The sequence below is a fragment of the Alosa pseudoharengus genome, unplaced genomic scaffold, assembly GCF_046254945.1.
Source record: "Alosa pseudoharengus isolate Yale_2024_CS ecotype anadromous, Long Island Sound unplaced genomic scaffold, YU_APseudo_1.1 YU_APseudo_1.1_scf_10, whole genome shotgun sequence".
Lineage (NCBI taxonomy): Eukaryota > Metazoa > Chordata > Actinopteri > Clupeiformes > Clupeidae > Alosa > Alosa pseudoharengus.
In genome coordinates this window covers 25,376,749-25,400,545 of record NW_027468565.1, presented here as the reverse complement: position 1 = coordinate 25,400,545, position 23,797 = coordinate 25,376,749, and the positions used below count along the sequence as shown (strand labels likewise).

The 23,797-nt window shown below is 46.2% G+C and overlaps 2 protein-coding genes across 3 annotated transcripts in view; both read right to left on the bottom strand.

Moving 5' to 3' along the window:
- Window positions 1-128: 128 nt before the first annotated feature.
- Window positions 129-3,115, bottom strand: cplx3a (complexin 3a). The gene is made up of 3 exons (XM_076301363.1): window positions 2,958-3,115; window positions 1,375-1,462; window positions 129-614 (listed from the first exon to the last, which is right to left on the bottom strand). The coding sequence occupies exons 1-3, from the start codon at window positions 3,113-3,115 to the stop codon at window positions 390-392; spliced, it is 471 nt and encodes a 156-aa protein (XP_076157478.1). The 3' UTR covers window positions 129-389.
- A 6,145-nt stretch (window positions 3,116-9,260) lies between these two features.
- LOC143104707 (tyrosine-protein kinase CSK-like) overlaps window positions 9,261-23,797 on the bottom strand; it is a 37,120-nt gene continuing 22,583 nt past the window's right edge. For both annotated transcript variants that reach the window (XM_076268965.1, XM_076268958.1), the window contains exons 5-13: window positions 17,802-18,021; window positions 14,935-15,028; window positions 14,637-14,702; window positions 14,329-14,428; window positions 13,792-13,882; window positions 12,975-13,048; window positions 11,912-12,107; window positions 11,608-11,694; window positions 9,261-10,739 (exon numbers count right to left, since the gene is read on the bottom strand). In XM_076268965.1, the coding sequence (XP_076125080.1) occupies window positions 10,566-10,739; window positions 11,608-11,694; window positions 11,912-12,107; window positions 12,975-13,048; window positions 13,792-13,882; window positions 14,329-14,428; window positions 14,637-14,702; window positions 14,935-15,028; window positions 17,802-18,021 (1,102 nt within the window). In that variant the 3' untranslated portion in view covers window positions 9,261-10,565. The remainder of the gene's footprint in view (window positions 10,740-11,607; window positions 11,695-11,911; window positions 12,108-12,974; window positions 13,049-13,791; window positions 13,883-14,328; window positions 14,429-14,636; window positions 14,703-14,934; window positions 15,029-17,801; window positions 18,022-23,797) is intronic.

Sequence of the window (23,797 nt, the reverse complement as noted above, 5' to 3'; positions counted from 1 at the left end):
AAGAATTCAACTTACTGTAGTACATTGCCTTCACACAACAAATCCAAAACAGTGATAGTTAATATTTTTATTTCAGGAAAACAGGAACCACTTGAATGTTTTGGGTGATATTTACAAATTGTATACTTTTCTTTGTTTCCTTTTAAATGGCCATGATCCTATCATGTTTACACACATCTATTTTACATAATTTACTTTACAACGTGTTGAAGATGGGTTTTACATTTTATACACCAAGTTACACGTAACATGAATTTACACAGAATGCTACATCAATTCAATCCTCACACACACACACGTGACAGTTTACATATAAAACATACTGAGCGCATGGACTTCCTCTCCTCTCTAGACACTGAACTTCCTGTCCCCACCCCTCTCTCTCTCGATCACATGACCTCACACTTATCGGCAGTCTTCTTGAGGTCGTCCACGGTGGCCTGGGCCTTGTCCTTAAGCTGGTCCAGGTCCATGTTCTGCAGGCTGGTCAGCTGACCTAGGACCGACTGCTTGTGCTCCTCCTCCTGGTTGTCCTCGGCGATCATCTTGGCCAGCTCCGTGGGCAGCTCGACATCGTCTCCCGCCTGCTGGATCTGAGTGGCGTCCAGTTCGCTCTGGACACAGATTTACACATTGGGCAAAGTCTAAAGTCTAACTAAAGCTTGCTAAATAACTACAAATATATTTGCAAATTTAGTCTAACTAAAGCTTACTTAACAACTACAAATCTATTTGCAAATTTAGTCTAACTAAAGCTTACTTAACAACTACAAATCTATTTGCAAATTTGAGAGAGAGAGAGAGAGAGAGAGAGAGAGAGAGAGAGATCCTAAGCACAAACATCGGTGGGTCAGCTAAAAGCTGTCTCAGGCCACATGATGCCATTAGTTCATGCACAAGAACTCTGCTCATAGCCTGACTTTGCACTTTGCCCAGCATTCCAATTAGGGCCCCTGGGTTCAGGTGTGGAACATTAGAGAAGAGGTCAAATGGGCAGCCGTGGCCCACTGGTTAGCACTCTGGACTTGTAACCGGAGGGTTGCCGGTTCGAGCCCCGACCAGTGGGCCGCGGCTGAAGTGCCCTTGAGCAAGGCACCTAACCCCTCACTGCTCCCCGAGTGCTGCCGTTGTAGCAGGCAGCTCACTGCACTGGGATTAGTGTGTGCTTCACCTCACTGTGTGTTCACTGTGTGCTGTTTGTGTTTCATGCAGAGACCAAAATTCCCTCACGGGATCAAAAAAGTATATATACTATACTTAAATGTAGTGAATACCCACTGGCTGAAAGAGAGTGTGTAAAACTCCTAACAACACTCCAGTATACTATAGTAATCCGTAAAGAGATATTGACATGTGTGGCGATGATGGTCAGACCTTTGGCAGCCGGTACTTTTCCCTGAAGTGAGTTCGGATAGTGGCACGCTCGGCTTTCTTCTGTGCAAAACTGTCATCTCTCTCCTGCCTATAAGAGCATCACAGATAAATAATCTCATACACACACACACATACACATACACAACAACAATCAGAGACTTGTTATGTTGTTAAAAAAATTATGCTGGCCAAGACTGGCCGAGACTCCATATTTTGAAAAACATGATATATGAGCCTGAGTATGTGGAAAGATGTGGATGCACAAGAGTATGTGAGCCCTTTAATGGTCAGGTGTCTTTGCCCTGGAAAGCCTGTGAGTGGTGATCAGACACACCTTCTCCAATTGGACACACTTTCACTGACACACTGCCTGGAGAGTCAAAGGCAATCAAACAGCTGTCACTCGGAAATAAAACCCTGCAGATTCACATTAGACCAATACTGGCATGCCTTTCATTACAGTGAAAACACACACACATACACACACAAACACACACAGATACAGACACACACATATACTCTCTCTCTCTCTCTCACACACACACACATACACTCTCTCTCTCTCACACACACACACACACATACACTCTCTCACATACACACACATACACATTTAGATGGCAGCCTGTGGTCATCACAGGAGAGCAGCCAGTCACCATCCTGCTCAGTACAGCACTCATTTATTAGTAACAAAACACAACATGTGTACTTAAAGAAACAACAGTACACACACACACACACAGCTCAATATGTGTACTTAAAGAAACAACAGTACACACACACACACACACACATGCACGCACACAGCTCAGTAGGAGTGACATGGACGAGCCTTCTCTCCTAATGTGAGCTCAATGGCAGTACACACACACACACAGCTCAGTAGGAGTGACATGGCCTTCTCTCTTGATGTGGGCTCAAGTACACACACACACACACACACAGAGAGAGAGAGAGAGAGAGAGATGAACGTGCCTTCTGTCCTGATGTGGGATCTCTGCTCTGCGCTTGGTTGCCTGCAGCAGTACACTGCTGGGATTTCTGAGACTCAGCATGTGCGGAGGATCTTATGAACATGAATCTTTAGGACAAGGTGACATAGCCGATCGATTGGAGCACAGCGCGCTGGATAGAAATACCAGCGTTCCGGGGAGCAGCTCACGTTACACTGGAAAAGTTTTTTTACACGGAAGGACAACATGGAAATAGAATCTGAAATGGACCGGAAAGAACACCTGCGTATGATGGCAGCAGTGATTCAATTCAGAGCTGCAAAGTGGTTTACTTCAGAGAAACATATTGCGCTGCATTTTCTCAGTCATGAAGATTAACTTGATGTAGTTTATCACAGCCCATGAACCTACTGCTAGATAGGATAGGGAATAATGTCACACACACACACATGCACATTCATTTCTTAGTTTTCATATCTGATGCCCAACAGGAGAAATCTCATTTCACAGTAGTGTTTCAGATGAGAGATCTCTCTCTCTCACACACACACACACACACACACATACACACACACACACACACACACATTAACAAGACAGTCGACTGAATCTAACACCAAATTGTCTCACTTTTCCTCTGCCAGTTGCTCCTGGTACTGCTCGAACTCTTCTTGGGTCATCCCTTTCGCCGCGGCCTCGGACTTATCTCCCTCTGGCTTCTCCTCCGCGATGCCCCCCGTTAGATCCTTCAGCTGCCCGCCAATCATGTGTTTCACCATGAAAGCCATCGCGCCGTTCTGTAAAGAGACCTAACTCGATACTTCTATCAACCGAACTTGAGAGAAACGTTTGTTCAAAACACTATAAATAACGTCCCCTGAGTAAACGGTGCTGTTAAGCGAGTTTTCCTGAACGTTTGTGATTAATTTACATTATTGTATTTTTTTAATCGGTCTCCAAGCAGAATGGTAGATAATTTCAGCACCCGAATGCCGCGGATAGTTCCTCCTCGGAGTGGACCATGGCGTGAGTGGAGCGTTTCTCTTTATATGCATGTCCCGCGCTTACATGAGGATGCGCACACACGCCAGCCCGTCACATGCATCCTACAACATCCAGCGACAGCACCATAAATATAATGTTCCTTACACGACAATATTCATTCATTAACTTTCACTTACACAGATGTGTGCGCAACTCGAGTTGGAAATTTAAAGTGGAAAAAGAGTCGGCGTGAACGCGAGTGTAACTTTTAGAAAGAAAAAGCGAAAAAAGAAATCCATGCTTACCAATGGTTAGGCCTATCTATTTTTAGGTAGCTTGATTTACTACTTGAAAATTTGATTTAAATATCTCGGAATGAATATGTTACGGTGCCAGGCAGCCAAATTAGTAAATATGGGCATTAATGTCTCTGTGTGCTCAGAGATGTTTTGCCGGAGAACAAACATGGAAAATGTAAAAAGGGAGAGAGTGAAAGAGGGAATGAATTTAGGGCACGTTTTTGTATGCCCAGGGCTTCCGGCTGTTGTCTAACAAGTCCTTAATGATGCGCCCTGAGATCTGAGTAATGCGAGTTGTAACCATGCGCTTCACACCGTTCTCCTTAGAACACAGTACAAAAGTACTTGTGTGTCCATTGATGTGTGTGTGTGTGTGCGCGTGTGTGAATGAGAGGTCTATTTTACCTTATGCTTGTTGCAATAGCCTAACAGTAGGTGTTTATGAAGGATTTACTGTAAGTTTCCATTAGAAAGCCGTCATACCATAATCTCTATTCTCCTCATTGTTTGCTCCATTTGCACTGTGTAGACTGCCTACACAGTTCTACATGTGCAGCTCATCACTTTGCCAACTGAGTGGCCTTTTCATCCAGATGAAAGGATGCTAGATGATGACAGACAAATGGAAATGATAGGTATAATCAAGCCTATTGTTTTGTCTCTCAGTGAGCGCAGCGAGCAACGGTGATCTCCTGCTCCTCCGCCGCTAGGACGCCCTCTCACCTCTGAACTCTCCCATGACAGCACATCCAAATCCGTTACGTAACAAACGAAATACCACAACCTCCCAGTGACTGTCTTCAAAGATCACACACCATCCTTCTCTGCTCCTGGGAGATGGCTTACAGGAGGGGGTTGAACAACTGACTACCCACCTGCGAGTCACACAGTGCTTGAGTGTGTCTGTGTGCAAAAGCCTGAGTTGCTCCTATGGGCTTGCTTCATTTAGCATCCATTGAACGCACAGCATATGGGGCATTGAGAGGAAAACATGTCGCTGATGGCATCTCCCCTTTGTGTTGGCTGGAGAATCATGTTCTATTGTCAAAATCGCCACCTGCCCCTCAGTAAGGTCACAACCTCACACACACACAAAGAAAGGGCCTGTTATGGCCAATCATCACAACCTATTTGTTTTTGTGTGTGTTCATTTGCTTACAGATAAACACATACACACACACACACAAAAAGAGAGAGAGAGAGAGAGAGAGAGATTTATGCTGAAGTGCCTCAAAAACAGCGTAAAACGGCAGTACTTGCTGGGAATGGATTAAATCTGCATATCTTGCCAGTGGACATGACTCAATGTGGTGTGGCTTTGACGCACGTGTCAGCGTAACGTATGTAAGGAGCACAACAGCCTCAGGCTGCTGTTCGTGATGTACGGTTGAGCACACTTCAATAGAAGCTCTGTGAGTCATTTCTGTACAGCAACAAGGAGGCTGAGTTACATGTACATCACATTCATATTCATGGATTATTTTTATTAGGTGAATAAGGACATTTTGAACAGTTTGAATGTATCGGCTTGTCAGCGTTCGAGCATGAAGATCTGATTTGCGTGGACACTGGACAGGTAAGTGGATGTATAAACACCAGCTCCATGTTTAAAACATTCCCCTTCCCACATCTGCTTTAATCAGAGTGCTTGCCTCGCACAGCAGACTGCACATCCATCACAGGACAGAACGTAGGTCAGTCTGCTCTCCACAGGTCAGTCTGCTACATGCGGGTCAGTCTGCTCTCCACAGGTCAGTCTGCTACACACGCTGCCATATGGGCACTCAGCATGTCTCATATCACGCCATTGGACAGTGCATTTATTACCCTGACATCTCTGCTCAGCATATCTACCCCAGCATACTGTATCTACCCCAGCATATCTACCCCAGCATACTGTATCTACCCCAGCATATCTACCCCAGTATATATACCCCAGCATATCTACCCCAGCATACTGTATCTAGCATATCATATCTACCCCAGCATACTGTATCTACCCCAGCATATCTACCCCAGCATATCTACCCTAGGACCTCTGGTCAGTTTGAAATAATGGAGAGCCGCTCCAGCTGGCCGTGGCTTACTGCTCTTTCTCATTATGATCCAACTCTGAGTCGCTTCTGTTCATCTTCACAGCATCCAGTTTTCTCCAAATGGAATCAGTTCTGCCATTTAGCCTGTTAGCGTGTGTCATTACGATTACACTCACTAATAGCTAAACAAGGGCTATAAGCAGAGCTGTGGTGATGATACAATCTCTGAAGAGGAGGTGGGGGGGGGGGTGAAGAGGAGGTGGTAGGAAGGGAGGGGGGAAGAGGAGGAATATTGTGGCTCTGTAAATATCAGGAGGGCAGACTAGTGACTTGGGATCACACGGGGCAGGTCGGTCTTTGGTGTGCGGGACTGCAGGGAGCACTGCTTATGTGTGTGTGGAGTCATGTCAGCAGGGTGTATGAGCGTGTGTGTGTGTGTGTGTGTGTGTGTGTGTGTGTGCGCGTGTGTGTGTTTGGAGGATGTGTGCCAGTAGTCACCCTTCCCTTCCCCCTCGACCCCAAGGTTCCATATTTAGCCTGCTCAGGGTGCACACAATCACAAACACACACAAACAGTACACTACACTCACATAAACCCCTCTCCTAACTGCACGTGCCCATGACCTCTTCAGCACACTCTCCACTACTGCTGTACACACACACACACACACACGTACATGTACATACACACACATACACATACACATATGCATACACTTACATACATGCCCACACACCCACACACACATCACTACTTCCCATCTGTCTCTACATATTACAGCTATACACACACACACACACACACACACACACACACACACACACACACACACACACACACACACACACACACACACACACACACACACACACACACACACACTACTGCCCAATCTGTCGCTGTACATTACAGCTGTATGTACAGACTCGGAACACACACACACACACACACACACACACACACCAGATTAGTGGGAGGAGGGGAGGAATAGAAGAGGATGAGGAAGCGGAAGAAAAGTGGAGGAGGAGAGGAGGAAAAGATGAGAAGAAGAGAGGAGAGGAGGGGGAGAGAAGAAATATAAGTGGAGAGGAGAGAGTGAAGAGGAAAGGAAAGGAGAGGAGGAGGAGGAGAAGAGGAAGAAAAGAGGAGAGGAAGATGAGAGGAGGAATAGATGTGGAGGAGAGGAGAGAGGAGAGGAGAGGAGGAAGTGACAAGAATAGGATAGTGGAAAAGGGGAAGGAGAGGAGGAGAGAGGAGAAGAGAGAACAGGAGAGAGAGGGGAGGAGAAGAGAGAACAGGAGAGAGGGGGGAGGAGAGGAGAAGAGAAGAGAGGACAGGAGAGAATCGAGATGTTTATGTTTCATTAGAATGTGCCAGAAGAAAGGGAGGGAGGAGTAGAGAGGAAAGAGAGGAGAGGAGATGAGAGGAGTTAACCCTGGTTAACTGCCCTGATGTGCGCGAATGCCTATGTGTGTGTGTGCGCGCGTGTATGTGTGTGTGTGACTGAGATCCCGAATGGCACTGACTGCACTGCCCCCAGGCTGGACAGTGGGAGGGTGGTGCTCTGTAAGGGGTGGGGGTCCAAATGGCAGCAAGGAGACGTGGTACAAATGGAGGGCTGAGGGACAGGGGATTTTTACGTGTGTGCGTGTGTGTGTGTGTTGGAAGGTGTACATGTATTTGCTCTAGGATGAAATGTTGTGTTGGCACCAGTCTGGTTGTATGAACATAGCATAGGATTGTTGGTCTCAGTTCATCATCTAGCATCTCAGTGTTCATGGAGGGCATCTGTGCGTCTCCCCTCCCATCCCATCAGCTGATCATGTTCAACCCAAAACATGTTTGCCTCGAAATGCCTTGACAGAGGTGGAGGAGTAGGGTGGTGTCTGTCTTAATGTGTGGGGCTGCTACAGAAGGCAGAGGCGGAGTAGGGTGGTGTCTGTCTTAATGTGTGGAGCTTTTACAGAAGGCTGGTAAATGATGACAGTGGCCCTTAAGCGGCCTCAGCAGCCGTGCTGATCAGCATGAATAAGCAACGCGCACGCGAGCACGCATGCACACAGCGCATCTCCACCTACTAGGCTATGATATATATGAATATGAAATACTCCTCTAGCTCATAGCAGAAAAAAAACAGACTCACATTTGTCTTAATCTATTTGTTGCATTGAGCTGAAAAACAAATAGAGTGTCTGATTTCTTTGGTGTTTCATATTTCAGTGCAGTCGAGCAGAGACAGACAGACCTATGCGATTGCGTCTGGGTCTCTTATCTCAGAAACATACACCAGCAGCTGAAGAAGTGAGCCGATAATGCTTTCTCAGATTCATACACAAGTTTAAATTCGCACACACAGCACAAACATTTTAGTCTTTAACGTAAAAGGCAAGAGAGAGGGGGGGGGGGGGGGTAAAGAAGGAGATTTGATGTTATTTTATGTTCTGATGTTTTCTAGACTTATATACTGTATGCTTTGGCAAAACTTTCTCTGTGGTCATGCCAATAACGCTTTTTTGAATTCAAAGAGAAAGACAGGGAGAGACTACAGTGTAAGGAGAGGACAGAGAGGAGTGGGAGAAAGACAGAATGAAGGCATGGAGGGATACAGCATGGAGAGGAGAGAAAGAGGCACAAGTACAGGGGGAGAGGAGGAAAAGGTAGAGGAAGAGAGAGATTAGGGAGCAGGAAGAGAGAAAGAGAGATGAGACAGTGAGGAAGATAGAAAGAAAAGATAGAGAGGCAGCGGAAGACAGGAGTGTTGACATGGCAGTGTGTGATGGTGTGTGTCAGGTGGAGAGAATGCCCTGCTCTGCCGATACACACACCTGCTCTGCCGATACACACACCTGGATGGCACTGTCAAGGCCATTCACCTCACTGCTGTTCGAACAGGACAGCACAGCAAAACACAGTCCAGTGCAGACATTACCGCCCACTCAACCCGACACAGCGCGCCTCTCAGTTGCTCTCGGGAACATGGGATCCTTTCCATGCAGACCTGCCGAGCAAATTCAAATCTGCCAACAGGTGCGTCTGGGTTTACCCAGGCAAAGCATTCTCTCACTGAATAAATGGCTATCATCACTTTAGCACCACACTGAATAAATGGCTATCATCACTTTAGTACCACACTGAATAAATGGCCATCATCACTTTAGCACCACACTAAATAAATGGCCATCATCACTTTAGCACCACACTGAATAAATGGCCATCATCACTTTAGCACCACACTGAATAAATGGCTGCTATCAATGGATATGCTATGTAGATATGCTAGCGGCACGTTTCATATCAGGGAATGTATAGTATTTTGGGCCATACATTAGAAGTACTATAAGACTGTACCATAGGGAACACTATTGAGGGCAAGGATATTATTGGAGGTATTACTTAATATCACATTAGTATTACTGTATATACTAGAACTACTATAGCAATCTTATAGTATTATTGTAGTTCTTTTTCGTAAGGGTATAACGGGGATGTTTGGAGAACTCATCTTCTAATTTAATTGGTTGTGAAACAGCAACACCACGGCATTTGGAGAAAGCGCCCTGCAGTAGTGATGACACATGGGCGATGTCACATCAAGAACACACACCAGACACACTTCTTCATATCAAACTGGTCGAGTGGAATGATTTATTAAGAAACATGGCAAAGAAAACAGTTCTGAAGAGAAATCAAGGCCCCTTAAGAAGCAAGTGTGTGTGTGTGTGTGTGTGTGTGTGTGTGTGTGTGTGTATGTGTGTCCCAAGACTGAGGGTCGGCCTAGACACATTTCAGCTTGGCTGTAATCATCATCATCATTAATCATCATGGATCATAAAATAGAGTCCTTTCCTCAATCTCATCAAAGAACATTGCCCTCTGTTAGTCGGCCATTTCTCAGTGGGAGTTAACCCTTTCCTCTCCACTCCCCTCCCGACGCTCCTGAGGAGGTTGAGGTCTCTGTTCCAGTTGAGGTGGAGTCACAGTGGTGTCCATAGGAGGGTTTGGGTACAACGACAAACACAGAAGCGTCCACTCAGACCATGAGCGGAAGGACGGGCGGGACTGAAGCAGCGTCCAGAGGAAACACACTCCGTAAAAAAAAAGACACACGGTGGAGGCACTGTGGTGCTGTAGTACTGCAAAGATAACACTTACACAAATACACACACACACACACACACACACACACTCTCTCAGGCTCTTACTCGGGATGAAATGTATGACCTTGGACCCCAACAGAGTGGGTCTGAGACTGTGGGTGTGGCCACAGACAGGAAGTCCGTAAAGGGGGCACGACCAGGCAGACGGCCATCACACACTGCCCAAACGGCAGGTTCCCTGGAGATCACATGACATATGAGCCCGATAGCAACCCATTACAATGGAGGCCAGTGTGTCGAGCCACACCTCTCCAGAGAAGTAAACAAAACCAAAAACAAAGACAAAGGCAACCATGTTGTTTTGGCGATGGAGAAGTAAACAGTAGGAGGGGAGACACCTCAAAGGCAGCACAGTCTGACAAACAACTCAAAACAAAACAAAAACAAGCAAACAAATAAACAAACAATGAAACAAACACTGGCGCGTCAGAGAGCCCACAGGCACAGGTTCAAGCACTAGTTACGGCTCAGAAGTGGAGGAGGCACCGACACTCCACTACCACTCTACACGTCTGTCTCTTCTCTTTTCCCCTGTGATTCCTCTCCCTAGCCATGTGTGTGTGTGTGTGTGTGTGTGTGTGTGTGTGTGTGTGTGTGTGTGTGTGTGTATGTATATGTATATGTGCGTGTGTGTGTCTGTGTGTGTGGATGCATGCATGTGTGCGTGTGTGTGTTTGTGTATGTTTGTATAGTATGTATGTATGTGTGTGTGTGTCTGTGTGTGTGTGTGTGTGTGTACGTGTGTGTGTGTGGCGGAGCTCCTAAGGTGCTGAGCGGATGAGTTCAAGCTGTTCGCGGAGCTTCCTGAAGCTGGGCCGGGTGTCCGCGTTAAGGGTCCAGCACAGCTTCATCACCTCGTACACTGGCGCAGGGCAGCCATCCGGCGCCGTCATCACGTAGCCCTTCTCCACCTGCGGGACCACGTCCTTCAGCGCCTGGTACACGCACACGCACACACACACGCAAACACACACGCAAACACACACGCACACACGCACACACACACAGTATGGGTTTACATTTCATCTTATAATAACATACACATACTGTACACCAAAGTTAATAAAGCCTGTGTTCTCACACTGCGGTCTTTGACAAACTCTTGAGACTACAGTTAATAACCACAGCTGTTTACTCTATTTTCTATTTACATCTAACCAGGCAAAACCACGGAAACAAAATGGTGCAGTGAGGGACTGATCTGTGTGTGCAAGTGGGATGTGTGTGTGTGACATTCAGGACAAAGTGAGTGAAACCCACACGCACACACACACACCTGTCCTGTGTTAAATGGCTGACAACTGGATGTAACTGCATTTCCTGAGCTGAAGGTTTGGACACTGTCAAAGGAGCATTTAGGGTATGAGGGGAAGGACACACACACACACACACACACACACTCCCGTGTTAAATGGCTGACCAGTGGCACACAGCCACTCAAACCCTCCTGAGCAAACAAGTCAAAGAATAAATCCCAAGCAGCATCTTTCACAGATAACTCCTCTCTCTTACCAAAACCGCCTTCACAGATAACTCCTCTCTCTCACCAGAAAACCGCCTTCACAGGCATAACGCCTCTCTCTCACCAAAACCGCCTTCACAGATAACTCCTCTCTCTCACCAAAACCGGCTTCACAGGCATAACTCCAACTTCTGGGTCAGAGAGAGAAGTGCTCACGCAGGGCGAACATTCACATCCACTCACGCCATGCAAGACACTTGTCTGCCTGCTACCTCACCGACAGAAGTGTGTGTGGGTGCAGCAGTGTGGATCGTGTGATGGCATCATGGTGGGATACTCACAATCTTGGGGTACGGGACACGGCCGAAAGAGTAGATCTCCCACAGTAAGATGCCGTAGCTCCACACGTCCGACTTGGTGGAGAATTTCTGATCACACACACATAACAGCAGGAAGCAAAGACACTGTTTAATATGCAATCACACACACACACACACACACACACACACCTAACTCTCTATTTTAATTTGGTCACAGAAACTTTTTTCACCACATCATTTTCTTCCTGTTTCAATGAATGTAGTTGACTTAGAAGACATACGGACAAGCCCTGACCTGAGGACACACACACACACACACACACACCTTCTCCCTGAGGGCCTCTGGTGCAGTCCACTTGACTGGAAGCTTAGCCGTGTCCTGTTTGGATGAGGCCTCCTTGGTCAGACCGAAGTCGCTGACTTTGGCGATATTGTCATCGGACACTAGAACGTTCCGCGCCGCCAGGTCTCTGTGCACAAACTTACTTTCCTCCAAATACTCCATGGCCTCACACACATCCCTGAGGAGATAAGTGCACACACACACACACACACACACACACACACACACACACACACACAACCCAGACAGACAGACAGACAGACAGACAGACAGACAGACAGACAGACAGACAGAGACAGACAGAGACAGACAGACAGACAGACAGACAGACAGACAGACAGACAGACAGACAGACAGACAGACAGACAGACAGACAGACAGACAGACAGACAGACACACACACACACACACACACACACACACACACACACACACACACACACACACACACAGCCCAGACAGATAAGGATACAAAGGCAATGAAGAATGGTATAGTATTGCACAGAGCAGTCAGTGCAGTACAGTAGTGGGATATAGTATGGAGACATACAGATTAGCCATGGAGTGGTGTGACATGCGTATATATACGTATATAAATACAGCATGCATATAACTACCGGTACTCTAATACCGAGCAGTGTTAGGCTGGACTGTACCTGTACATGTTCCTGTATAGAACTGTACGTGTAGAACCGTGTATAAAACTGAATGTGTAGAACTGTGTGTAGAAGAACGTTGAGTCCACACACCAGAATCTGCTCCTTAGCGTTTTTCTATTTGTAGGCTATATCACCACATGTGACGTTTCGGGCCCCAGCCCTTCATCAGACATAGAACTGTGTGTAGAACTGTATGTGTAGAACTGTGTATAAAACTGAATGTGTAGAACTGTGTATAGACCTGTACGTGTAGAGCTGTGTGTAGAACTGTGTATAGAACTGTACATGTAGAACTGTGTGTAGAACTGTACATGTAGAACTTTGTGTAGAACTACGTGTAGAATTGTAGAACTGTATAAACTCAGAGGGCAAGAGGCTGGACTCACAGAGAGAACTTGAGGAGGCATTTGGCATCAATCACCGTCCTGCCCCTGGTACGCAGGTAATCAGCTAGACTACCCTGAGGAGAGAGAAGAGAGAGAAGAGAGAGAGGGAGAGAGATGGAGAGTGTGAGAGAGGGAGGGAGAGAGAGAGGAGAAAGGGAGGGAGAGGAGAGAGATAGAGGGAGACAGAGAGAGAGGGAGGAAGAGAGAAAGGAGAGAGGGAGAGAGAGGAGAGAGAGGGAGGGAGAGCGAGAGGAAGAGAGAGAGAGATAGAGGAGAGAGGGAGGGAGAAACCCTTAGCACACTACAGACACATCCCAGTCAAGTCACCACCATCTCTGGCCACAGAGAGGAATGTAGTAGTGAATGTGCTGGACATGAGCAGAGGTCAGTGTGTCGGACATGTTAAAGCAGTGAAGGACATGGACATGAGAAAGAGGTGGACATGTGAAGGAGGTGGACATGTGAAGGACATGTCATGTGAAGGACGTGGACATGTCATGTGAAGGAGGTGGACATGTCATGTGAAGGATGTGGACATGTCATGTGAAGGAGGTGGACATGTGAAGGAGGTGGACATGTGAAGGAGGTGGACATGTGAAGGACATGTCATGTGAAGGACGTGGACATGTCATGTGAAGGAGGTGGATATATGAAGGAGGTGGATATGTGATGGAGGTGGACATGTGAAGGAGGTGGACATGTGAAGGACATGTCATGTGAAGGACGTGGACATGTCATGTGAAGGAGGTGGACATGTCATGTGAAGGACGTGGACATGTGAAGGAGGTGGACATGTGAAAGTGGTTAGTGCACCGACCTTGGCCATGAACTCGGTGACGATGAAGAGTGAGCCGTTCTCCTCCACGATCACACCCAGCAGCTGCACCAGATTAGGGTGTCTCATCTGCCTATAGAGCGCGCACGCACACACACACACACACACACACACACACACACACACACACACACACACACACACACACACACACACACACACACACACACACACACACACACACACACACACACACACACACACACACACACACACACACACACACACACACACACACACACACACACACACACACAAACCCATACACACAAAGGATCATTCCTATCTGTGGCCTGACCTGTGACCTTAATATGTCCCAGGCCTCAGTGCCATACTCTCTTACTGTTGTATACATGCCAGAGTTGTAAGTATGCTACTGCTGTCCGAACTGCTCAGTCACACACCGCACGTGTGTGTGTGTGTGTGTGTGTGTGTGTGTGCGTGTACGTGTGTGTGTGGGTGGGGGTGTGTGTGTGTGTGTGTGTGTGTGTGTGTGTGTGTGAGGAGGCAGGAGCTTACGTCATTATGGAAGCCTCCGCTACGAAGGCCTGTGCAGTGGCGTCATGTTTGATGCACTTCACCGCTACTCTTGATCCTCTGTATTCTCCCTCCATCACATCTGGAAGAGTACAGTACATAGTCAACACACACACAGAGAAACAAACATACACACACACACGCATACTGAAACCCACACACACACACACACACACACACACACACACACACACACACAAACACATACGCATACTGAAACCCACACACACACACAGTCACACACACTCAAACACACACGCACACACACACACAGGTGGTCACACACCTACCTCCAAACTCTCCCTTTCCTATCGTTTGGTGGAGCTTCAGCTCTTTCCTGTTCAGGGACCATCCACCTGGAGGACAGAAAACAGAAATAAAAGCAGGAGCTCTTTGCCATGGCAACCATCTTAATAGTGCTCTTTTGTCCCATTCATCTTCCTCTACACATTACCATGGTGACACATCGCACAGTTTTTTTTTTTTAATTTTACACACATCACACACACACACACACACACACACACACACACACACACACACACACACACACACACACACACACACACACTGCTGAAGGAGTCTTACTGCGGGAGAACTCGTCCTGGGCAGCTACGGTCCCCTCCTCCAGCTTGGGCTTGATAAGTTTGGTGCACAGGCCATCAGCATCTTTGGTGTAGTGCTGCGGACAGAGAGAGGGAGACAGGGGGGTTAAAGACCATCAGCATCACAACCCTGGCCGATGCCGGCCACTACGCTCTGGTTCCAAAACACACCTACCACAAAGACTCTCGATCCAATCGTTACGTAACGGCCTACGGAATTCATTTCTTCACATAGCGAGCAAAAACATGTTTTTTACTACTCATTTGTGATTGCTCATTTTTAGACCAGCATCCAATGAGCTGGCAAATCCCTACACTCTTTTGTGCTTCTCCTGTAGAACCCCCCCCCTCCAAATACACAGAGGAGGACTTCACACACATCAACACACACAGCTATGAGAAGCGTCCAGCAGAATTACTGAGAACGTTGTGTGCCCCTTCACCAACTACAGTGGAGATTGAGAGTGCAGTACACAGAGTGTCCACTAGAAGGCATCCCGACATCACGGAGGTGAGTTATGTCACAAGAGGAAGTAAGCTGACCACAGAGCAAGAGTTTAGGCGCTTGTGTCAGAGTGTGTCCAGGAGTTTGCTACTGAGAGAGAATGTGTGTGTGCATAAGTGTGTGTAAGAGAGCGGAGGGCCAGTGAGCACACTGATCGGGATCTGAGAATCAGACTCAGGACGAAACAGGACGAGACCTGAACCTGACCTTTAGTACCGGGCAGAGAGAGGAAGAGAGAGAGGGGACGCTGGGGATGGTGAAAGCTTACATCTCTCACACACACACACAGAGTGAAACACCATAAGTGTTCACAACTGAGAGTTAAAGTGAAAACATGTCCATACATACTGTACTCTACCCTCATGCCCGCTTCACACACACACACACACAGACACAGACACACAGACACACACACACACACACAGCGGGAATGGTGGCTTCAGTGAAAGGCCTGCGTCTGTGGAGTAAGTGATGTGGAACTGCTATTCACTCTTCCACTCTGCAACTTCCTATTCACCCAACTGTTCCAGGAACTGCTGCACGCACTCATTAGCTGCACGCCTGCAAGCAAGCTCTCTCGCTCTCACACACACATAAACACACACACACACATGGCCGCAAGCTCTCTCTCTCTCTCTCCTGCTCTCTCTCTCTGTCTCACACACCCACACACTCATCTCTCTCTCTCTTTCTCACACACACTCTTATCTCTCTCTCACACACACACACTCATCTCTCTCTCTCTCTCACAGACACACTCATCTCTCTCTCACACACACACACTCATCTCTCTCTCTCTTTCTCACACACACTCTTATCTCTCTCTCACACACACACACTTATCTCTCTCTCTCTCTCACACACACACACGGCTGCAGTCTTGTAAGCCGGTAGCAGTAGCTGGTCACTTCTCTGTTCCACAGAAGCTACTTAGTGAGCTCTGATGCAGTGACCCTTTACAGTCATCATGTTTATGTCCCCTGATACTCCTTACTCCTAATAATATCTTACATTTTTTTTGATGCATCACTTAGTTCATTAAAATGAGGTTTTTTTTTTTTACTTCTTGTTTAAGTAAAGGAGGTACATTGTAAGAGGAAGTGTCAACCTCACCTGTTGTGTATTGACCACATATTCTCTGTTCTTTTGGTTGCCATGATTTGTTGTTTCAATTTCCAATTTGTGGTCACTGGTCACTTGTACTTGATTAGGGTGAGTCTCTGTTTTCTATCTGTGACAGTACATTTCTCTCTCTCACACACACATACACACACACACACTAAACCTTACAGTATACAAACTACACACCTACTCTTTCTCACACACACACTGTAAAGTATATGTAAGTATACACACCCCCTAGTACTGTAAACCTCTAAAGTACACACACACACCCTCTCTCTGTCTCACTCACACACAAACACACACTTTATCTTTTCCTGTTTGAAACACACACACACCCTGTAAACCTTACTGTACACACTCACACACCATAACCTGTAAAGCGTTTTGAGCACTGTTTCTGGGCAATGATCCAGAGTACTGTTGTTCTGGCACGTTCCATTAGTATCAGGCAACCACTGTTTTTCTGGAGAACTTTCGTTAGTTTCATATTTTCATGACCCGTGAAATCAGAACACATGGATCCAGTTCCTTTGGTTGCCCAGCAACATTGCTCAAAAAGTTGCCCCATATATGACGGTCTGAGACAAAAAGATAGAGCCGTTCTAAAAGTGGAACCCTCCTAGAGCACACATGCACACGCGCACACACACACATAGTGTTTTTATGGCACTGCGCTGGAGAGAACTGCCAAGTCTCCAGTGGCCCTCACTCTCCTCCGAGCTCATTTCCTGTTTCGTCTTCTCTGGCAGTGGGGTGCAGGCACACGCTCAGGGGGAGGACATTGTACACACACACACACACACACACACACTAAGATGCATGTTCACACCCCGCAGCACGTAATAAATGTACACATTAACATAAATATGACAACTGCACGCTTTAACAAACACAAAACCCCACACTAAATGCAAACATAGATTCAACATTAACAGAACTGCTGTTCGTGCTGTTTGAACTATATGTGTGTGGTCCACACTGCGGACACTGTTCACACACACACACACACACACACACACACACACACACACACACACACACACACACACACACACACACACACACACACACACACACACACACACACACACACACACACACACACACCTCTCTGCCCCATGGGCATTGCTGGACGCACAGGACACCAGACACAAAATAAGTCACACACACAGATAGACAGACACAGACACAGACAGAGACACAGACACACACACTCTCACCTCGACAAGCTGCATGAGGTTCTCGAAGAACTCCTCCTCGTCGATGCTGAGCTTGCCCTTGTGGTAGATGATGCGGTAGTGCTCCACCTTGCCATCGCAGCTGACGCAGAGCGTGTAGTCTCCGGGGTAGTTGGTGCTCTCCCGCACCAGGAACAGCCCCGTCTCCGGTGGGTGCAGCAGACCCTCCGCCTGCTCCCGCGTGATCTTCCCGTGGAACCATCTGGAACCGCATAGAACGGCAAGGTTCAACGACGCAAGTCAGAGCATGGTCATGGACACTTATTATAAGCTATTGATATTAGCAATGAAATGTCTTCATTCAGGTGACACCAAGGGTTAACGACGCAAGTCAGAGGATGTTTAGGCAAAGTCCTTTTAGGCAAGTCCCTCCACTCGGCGGCCATATTGCAAAGCTTTTTGGGCACTCATCGGCAGAAATGCGTGTGCGCAAGGCTTCACGACACCAACCTTGCTCCAGCAGCAAGTTCACAACACATGATTGGCACGATGTCTTCACAACACACCATATGATTGGCTCAATGTATTCACATGTCAACGTTTTGCCGAGGAAGGGGTGGGATATGTGTAGACAACTGCCATATTGGCGTTACAAACTAACCCCATGCATTTCTATGGAGGATTTTTTGAGTGCTGTGTCTCCTCATTAGAAAGTCTCTGGTTTAGGTCACTTATTATAAGCTACTGTTATTAGCACTGAAATGTCTTCATTCAGGGGGAAACGAAAGGTTAACAACACAGTCCAAACACACTCAAACAATTGTCCAGTCAGTCATTATTGTTCTTAGCACTGAAATGGATTCATTCAGGACATAGCAGACAGTATACAGTAGGTATGCGGTATGTATATATTAGGAATCATGTGTGTTCCATTGAATTGAGAGCCATTTAAACGCTACCCTACAGGCTACACTACAGCATGGACACCACAGACAGCTGGACATAGGACCGTACTGTAGGACTAAATGTAGGTATCTATTTTGCATAAAAACAGACTGGACAGTAAAACCAGAACTGTGTAGCTAAAGCTCATCAGACAAACTCTATATTCTGTTGGTGGGTTTGGATCTCATCAGACAAACTCTATTCTGTTGGTGGGTTTGGATCTAACCTGTTGGTGGGTTTGGATCTCATCAGACAAACTCTATTCTATTGGTGGGTTTGGATCTAACCTGTTGGTGGGTTTGGATCTAACCAGACAAACTCTATTCTGTTGGTGGGTTTGGATCTAACCAGACAAACTCTATTCTGCTGCGTCTCACGCCAGTCACCCCCACTTTGATAACGGAGCAGGAAATGGTCTCATCCACAAGCACCAACACATGCACTTTACTTACTGAAATATGTCTAACACACACACACACACACACACACACACTAGTCTTAAACAAAGTGAAGTGAAATTACAGGCTGTCACAGACTCCACTCTGTCCGCCCTACTGTGGTTTTCAGGGCACAATTACGTGTGTTTGGAGCCGAGAGCATTCCAGTCCAACTGGACACAGACACACACACACACACGCATGCAGGCACACACACCCCCAGTGTTCCAGTCCAACACAGACACACACACACGCACGCGCACGCACGCACGCACGCACGCACGACCAGCAGCCTTCCAGTCCACCACAGATCAGTAGACACAGGCTGGAACCTGAGCTCAACACACCAACTCATTTACACCTGAATACCTCCTGCCAACAGCAAGATGAAACCCATCACACACTACTGACCTCCCCAGGGGCCAGCGCTTCAGTGTGTGCAGCATTAGCATCAGGCTGCTGCAGAGAATAAAGTGGCCTTTCAAGGCCTCTGGTTTCATTCAAAGAAAGCAGAACCGCTGATGGAAACTGTGCTGTTTCTGCAGGTCACTCTAAAGCACAGGGAGAAATATTGTGGAGCCGATTGTGGAACCGTGTAGGCCTATGTGTAGTAACAGCTCCTGTGGAACCATGTAGGCCTATGTGTAGTAGCAGCCTCTGTGGAACCGTGCAGACATACGTGTAGTTACAGCTTCTGTGGAACTGTGTAGACCTACGTGTACTAACAGCGTCTGTGGAACCGTGTAGGCCTGTGTGTACTAACAGCCCCTGTGGAACCTATGTGTATTAACAGCCCTATTGGAACCGCATAGGCCTGTGTGTAGTAACAGACTCTGTGGAACCGGCTGTGGAACCGTATAGGACTGTGTGTAGTTACAGCCCCTGTGGAACTGTGTAGGCCTACGTGTAGTAACAACCTCACAGTGGGTGTAAATGTAAAAATGTAAATCAGGTTTCTCGGCCAAGTATTCTTGGCCGAGTCAGTCGTTCCTACTGGTCGGGGTTCGAACTGGCGAACAAGCCCGAAGCCCTAACCAGTAGGCCACGAGACCCCCGTGTGTGAGAGATTGCTGCTAATCTCTCTACTCCCAACTGCTCCAATAGAAGATAGGTGTGTGTGTGCACGCCTGAATGTGTGTGCATGAGTGTGTATGTGTGTGTGTGTGCGGTCCTGTGCAGCTGACCACTCTCCTGGCTGACACTGATGGCTGATAGGTGTGTGTGTGTGTGTGTGTGTGTGTGTGTGTGCGGTCCTGTGCAGCTGACCACTCTCCTGGCTGAAACTCAGATGGCAGATAGGTGTGTGTGTACAGTCCTGTACAGGTCTGTGTCTGTGTGTGTGTGTAAGTGTGTGTGTGTGCAGTGCTGTGATGGCAGATAGGCGTGTGTGTGCCAGGGGACGTCAGCCAGGCTCATTTCCTCAAAGTGCATTTGGATAATGCCTTTGTTTTCTGGAGCCATTTTAACCAGCAGGCCTCAAAGGAGCCGATTCAAATCAGACCCAAGCCCACAGGACGACCGACACACACACACACACACACACACACACACACACACACACACACACACACACACACACACACACACACACACACACACACACACACACACACACACACACACACACACACACACACACACACAATCACACACAATCACACACACCAGGGGATCAGTCAGTACACAATAGTCCAGCATGTAGTATCTGACATGGTATCCAAACTGCATCCGAGCGAGCGACTGTTGTGCAGTATTGAATCCTCTCTGTCCACACTGAATCCATTAAATATGCTCTATTGCATCACATTCCTCCTTCCAAATAGCAGAGCTACGCGAGCGACAGAAAGAAAAATATAGACGGGGCGTCCAACAAAAGTTCTGTTCAAAACGCCACATTGCATCACACTGCACAGCACTGCTTCGCATTGTGCACAGTGACGACAATGTGAACAACTGGAATGTTGAAAACAACTGATTCTATCACTGAGGGTGTTTTCACATATAGTCCCTTTTAAAAGAACCAAACTCAGTCCACTAAAAGGGGACCAGAAAGTGGACCAAAGCCAAAGGGACTCAGTTCATTTTGTATTCACATTATGAGTTTATTTGAAAGAGGACTCGGATCTCTTTCTGGTGCACTTCAGCTTTGATGGGGCCTCAGTTTCCTTCCTGTTCACACTATACCTTCTCTGGGAGTCTCAGACCTTAGGCTACAGCTTTGGATTATGGGCTATGTAGTTGCTCATTTCCATCATCATTCATTATCAGGTTGAAATAATTATCATAACCCAAAATTGGTGTGATGATTTTGTTTAATAAATTATTTTGTTCTGAAATATATATATATATGATAATATATTTTCAGAATGAATTCTGTTCTGAAGTTATTGCAAATATCCTCTTGAACTGTCAGTCAACATGCCAGCCAATCACACTGTATAACTCAGTGCTGGGACCGGCCTACCTGGTTACTGTTGCTATGCCCTACGTCTAAAATGACAAGTGACAAATGCAAGAAGAGTTCGACGGAGCCTAGCAGATCATGAAAAATGGTGAGCAATGTAGCAGCTAATCCAAAGTTTGCTAATTCTTCATTAGTTAGGCTATCAATAACTTGAATTAAAAAGAAATTCAGCCGAACATTAACATTAGAACACACCAAATTTGTAGCCAAATTACAAATGTCTGTAGACCTATCATGAGCCTAATGATAATAGTTATTTTTTAAAGAATAATAGTTATTCTTCTGGCAATGGAAAATCAAGTAGGACAAAATAGGCTAGCCTACAATACAACATGTGAAAGAGAACCCAGGGGGCGATTTGTGTTCACAATGCACAGATAATGTGCAATCGTAACAGTCTGCATATTCTTTGCAGCCAACCTTACAGTGTATCTCTGTAAACATTGTTGCAATGCCTCGTCATATCTGCCTCATTTTAACGGTTAGGACAATGCTGAAGAGAAAGTCATTATTCTCAAAATAACCTATGGCGTCGAGTTTTGTTTTGAAATGTTTTCATGCATGTTCATGTCAATTCATACTGACTAACATTAAAAACATGTTAAATCATATATATTTTGATATATAAGTCGCACCTGACTATAAGTCGCAGGTAGCCAAACTGAAAAAAAGTGTGACTTATTAGTCCAGAAAAATACGGTAGTTAGGACTTAGGGCCCTATTTTAATGGTCTAAAACGGAAGTGTCTTTGCGCAAAACGCAATTCACTTTGTGGGCGGATCTCGGGCGCTGATGCTATTTTACCGGCAGGATATTTGACTGTTGCGCCCGACGCAAATCTAAAATGGGGTTGTCTGAAGTAGCTACATTAATCATGGGTGTGGTTTGGGCGTAACGTGCAATAAACCAATCAGAGCGTCATCTCACATTCCCTTTAACAACAGGCACGCTTGTTCCATAGCTGATTGCTATTATGGTGGTGTATTTGCCAGGCGCAGCCAGGAGCGTTCACAGCGCTATAATCACTGTTCAGTTGGGAACAGTTAGCTATTGATTTTTCATCTTCACAAAATGTAATACAGAATTGTCACAAAGACATACTTTCCGATGTTTTGGGATCATTCTCACTGAATCACGAGGTTATGAATGCATGGTGATATATTTGCAATGTACAATGTAATCTAACATTACCTCTCTATAGACAATGCATATCTTCTGTCAGTTAATCTCTTCTCTCCCGTGCTGCCGCTGGGGCATTTGGGTTAAATGGCATCGGCATGCAGTTCAACATCACGTCTCCTTAAGTCCTCTAACATTTCCTAATTTATGTCATCAACACATCAGTGATTCGTGAAAATGTGTACGCTAGATTTATGCCTATTTTTTCACATGGACACCACACTGATTTCCCTCGAGTGGTAATATTTTTCTTTGAAATTATGTATGGTTTACAGAAATGGGAACTACATTGTATAGATGAGAGGAGCTAAGTGTGCGTTGCGCAGCACAGGCGGCCAAGCAAGGGCTTCGTTTAAGTTGACCTAACTTTCAACTCTGCACAGTATCCCATTAACTGCGTGACAGTAGACTATTTACAATATTTTCTGTAAAGCAGAGTTTGTAAATACGTTATCATCAACTTAATTCACGCACAACATTTATTTGAGCAGGAGAGAGAATAACAATGAATGGATGCAGCAACTACAGAAATTGTACAGAAATTGTAACCATACTTGCTGCTTTCTTGTACTATCTGTTGCTGGTTAACAGCACATGAAAAGCTGATTTAAGCTAATTCACTAACTCAAGACTTCAAGGCCATCATGGATATAAAACGTTTTTTGAAAATAACGAAAGGATGGAGGGAACATAGCAAAGCTTGGAGTTATTTCAGATGGGCTACAACAAGGTAGGCAAAATTATGGTGCTTAAAACCTTACACAACAGTAAATTGGAACAAAACTAAAAGTAACTTTAGCCTTTATAGGGCTGTAGCCTATAAAGTTGTCCAGATTAATAGGTCGTAATTAGGCGTTGTTGTAAAGATATTGCATGTAGATGTTGTACTATATAGGCTACTAAATATTTAGGTCACCAATGCACGAACAAAACCGGGAAATGGACAAATATTATCAAGGCTTTGAATGTTTCCGTCTGTGCACGGAGGTGTCTGTAGATTGGTGTGCAACGCA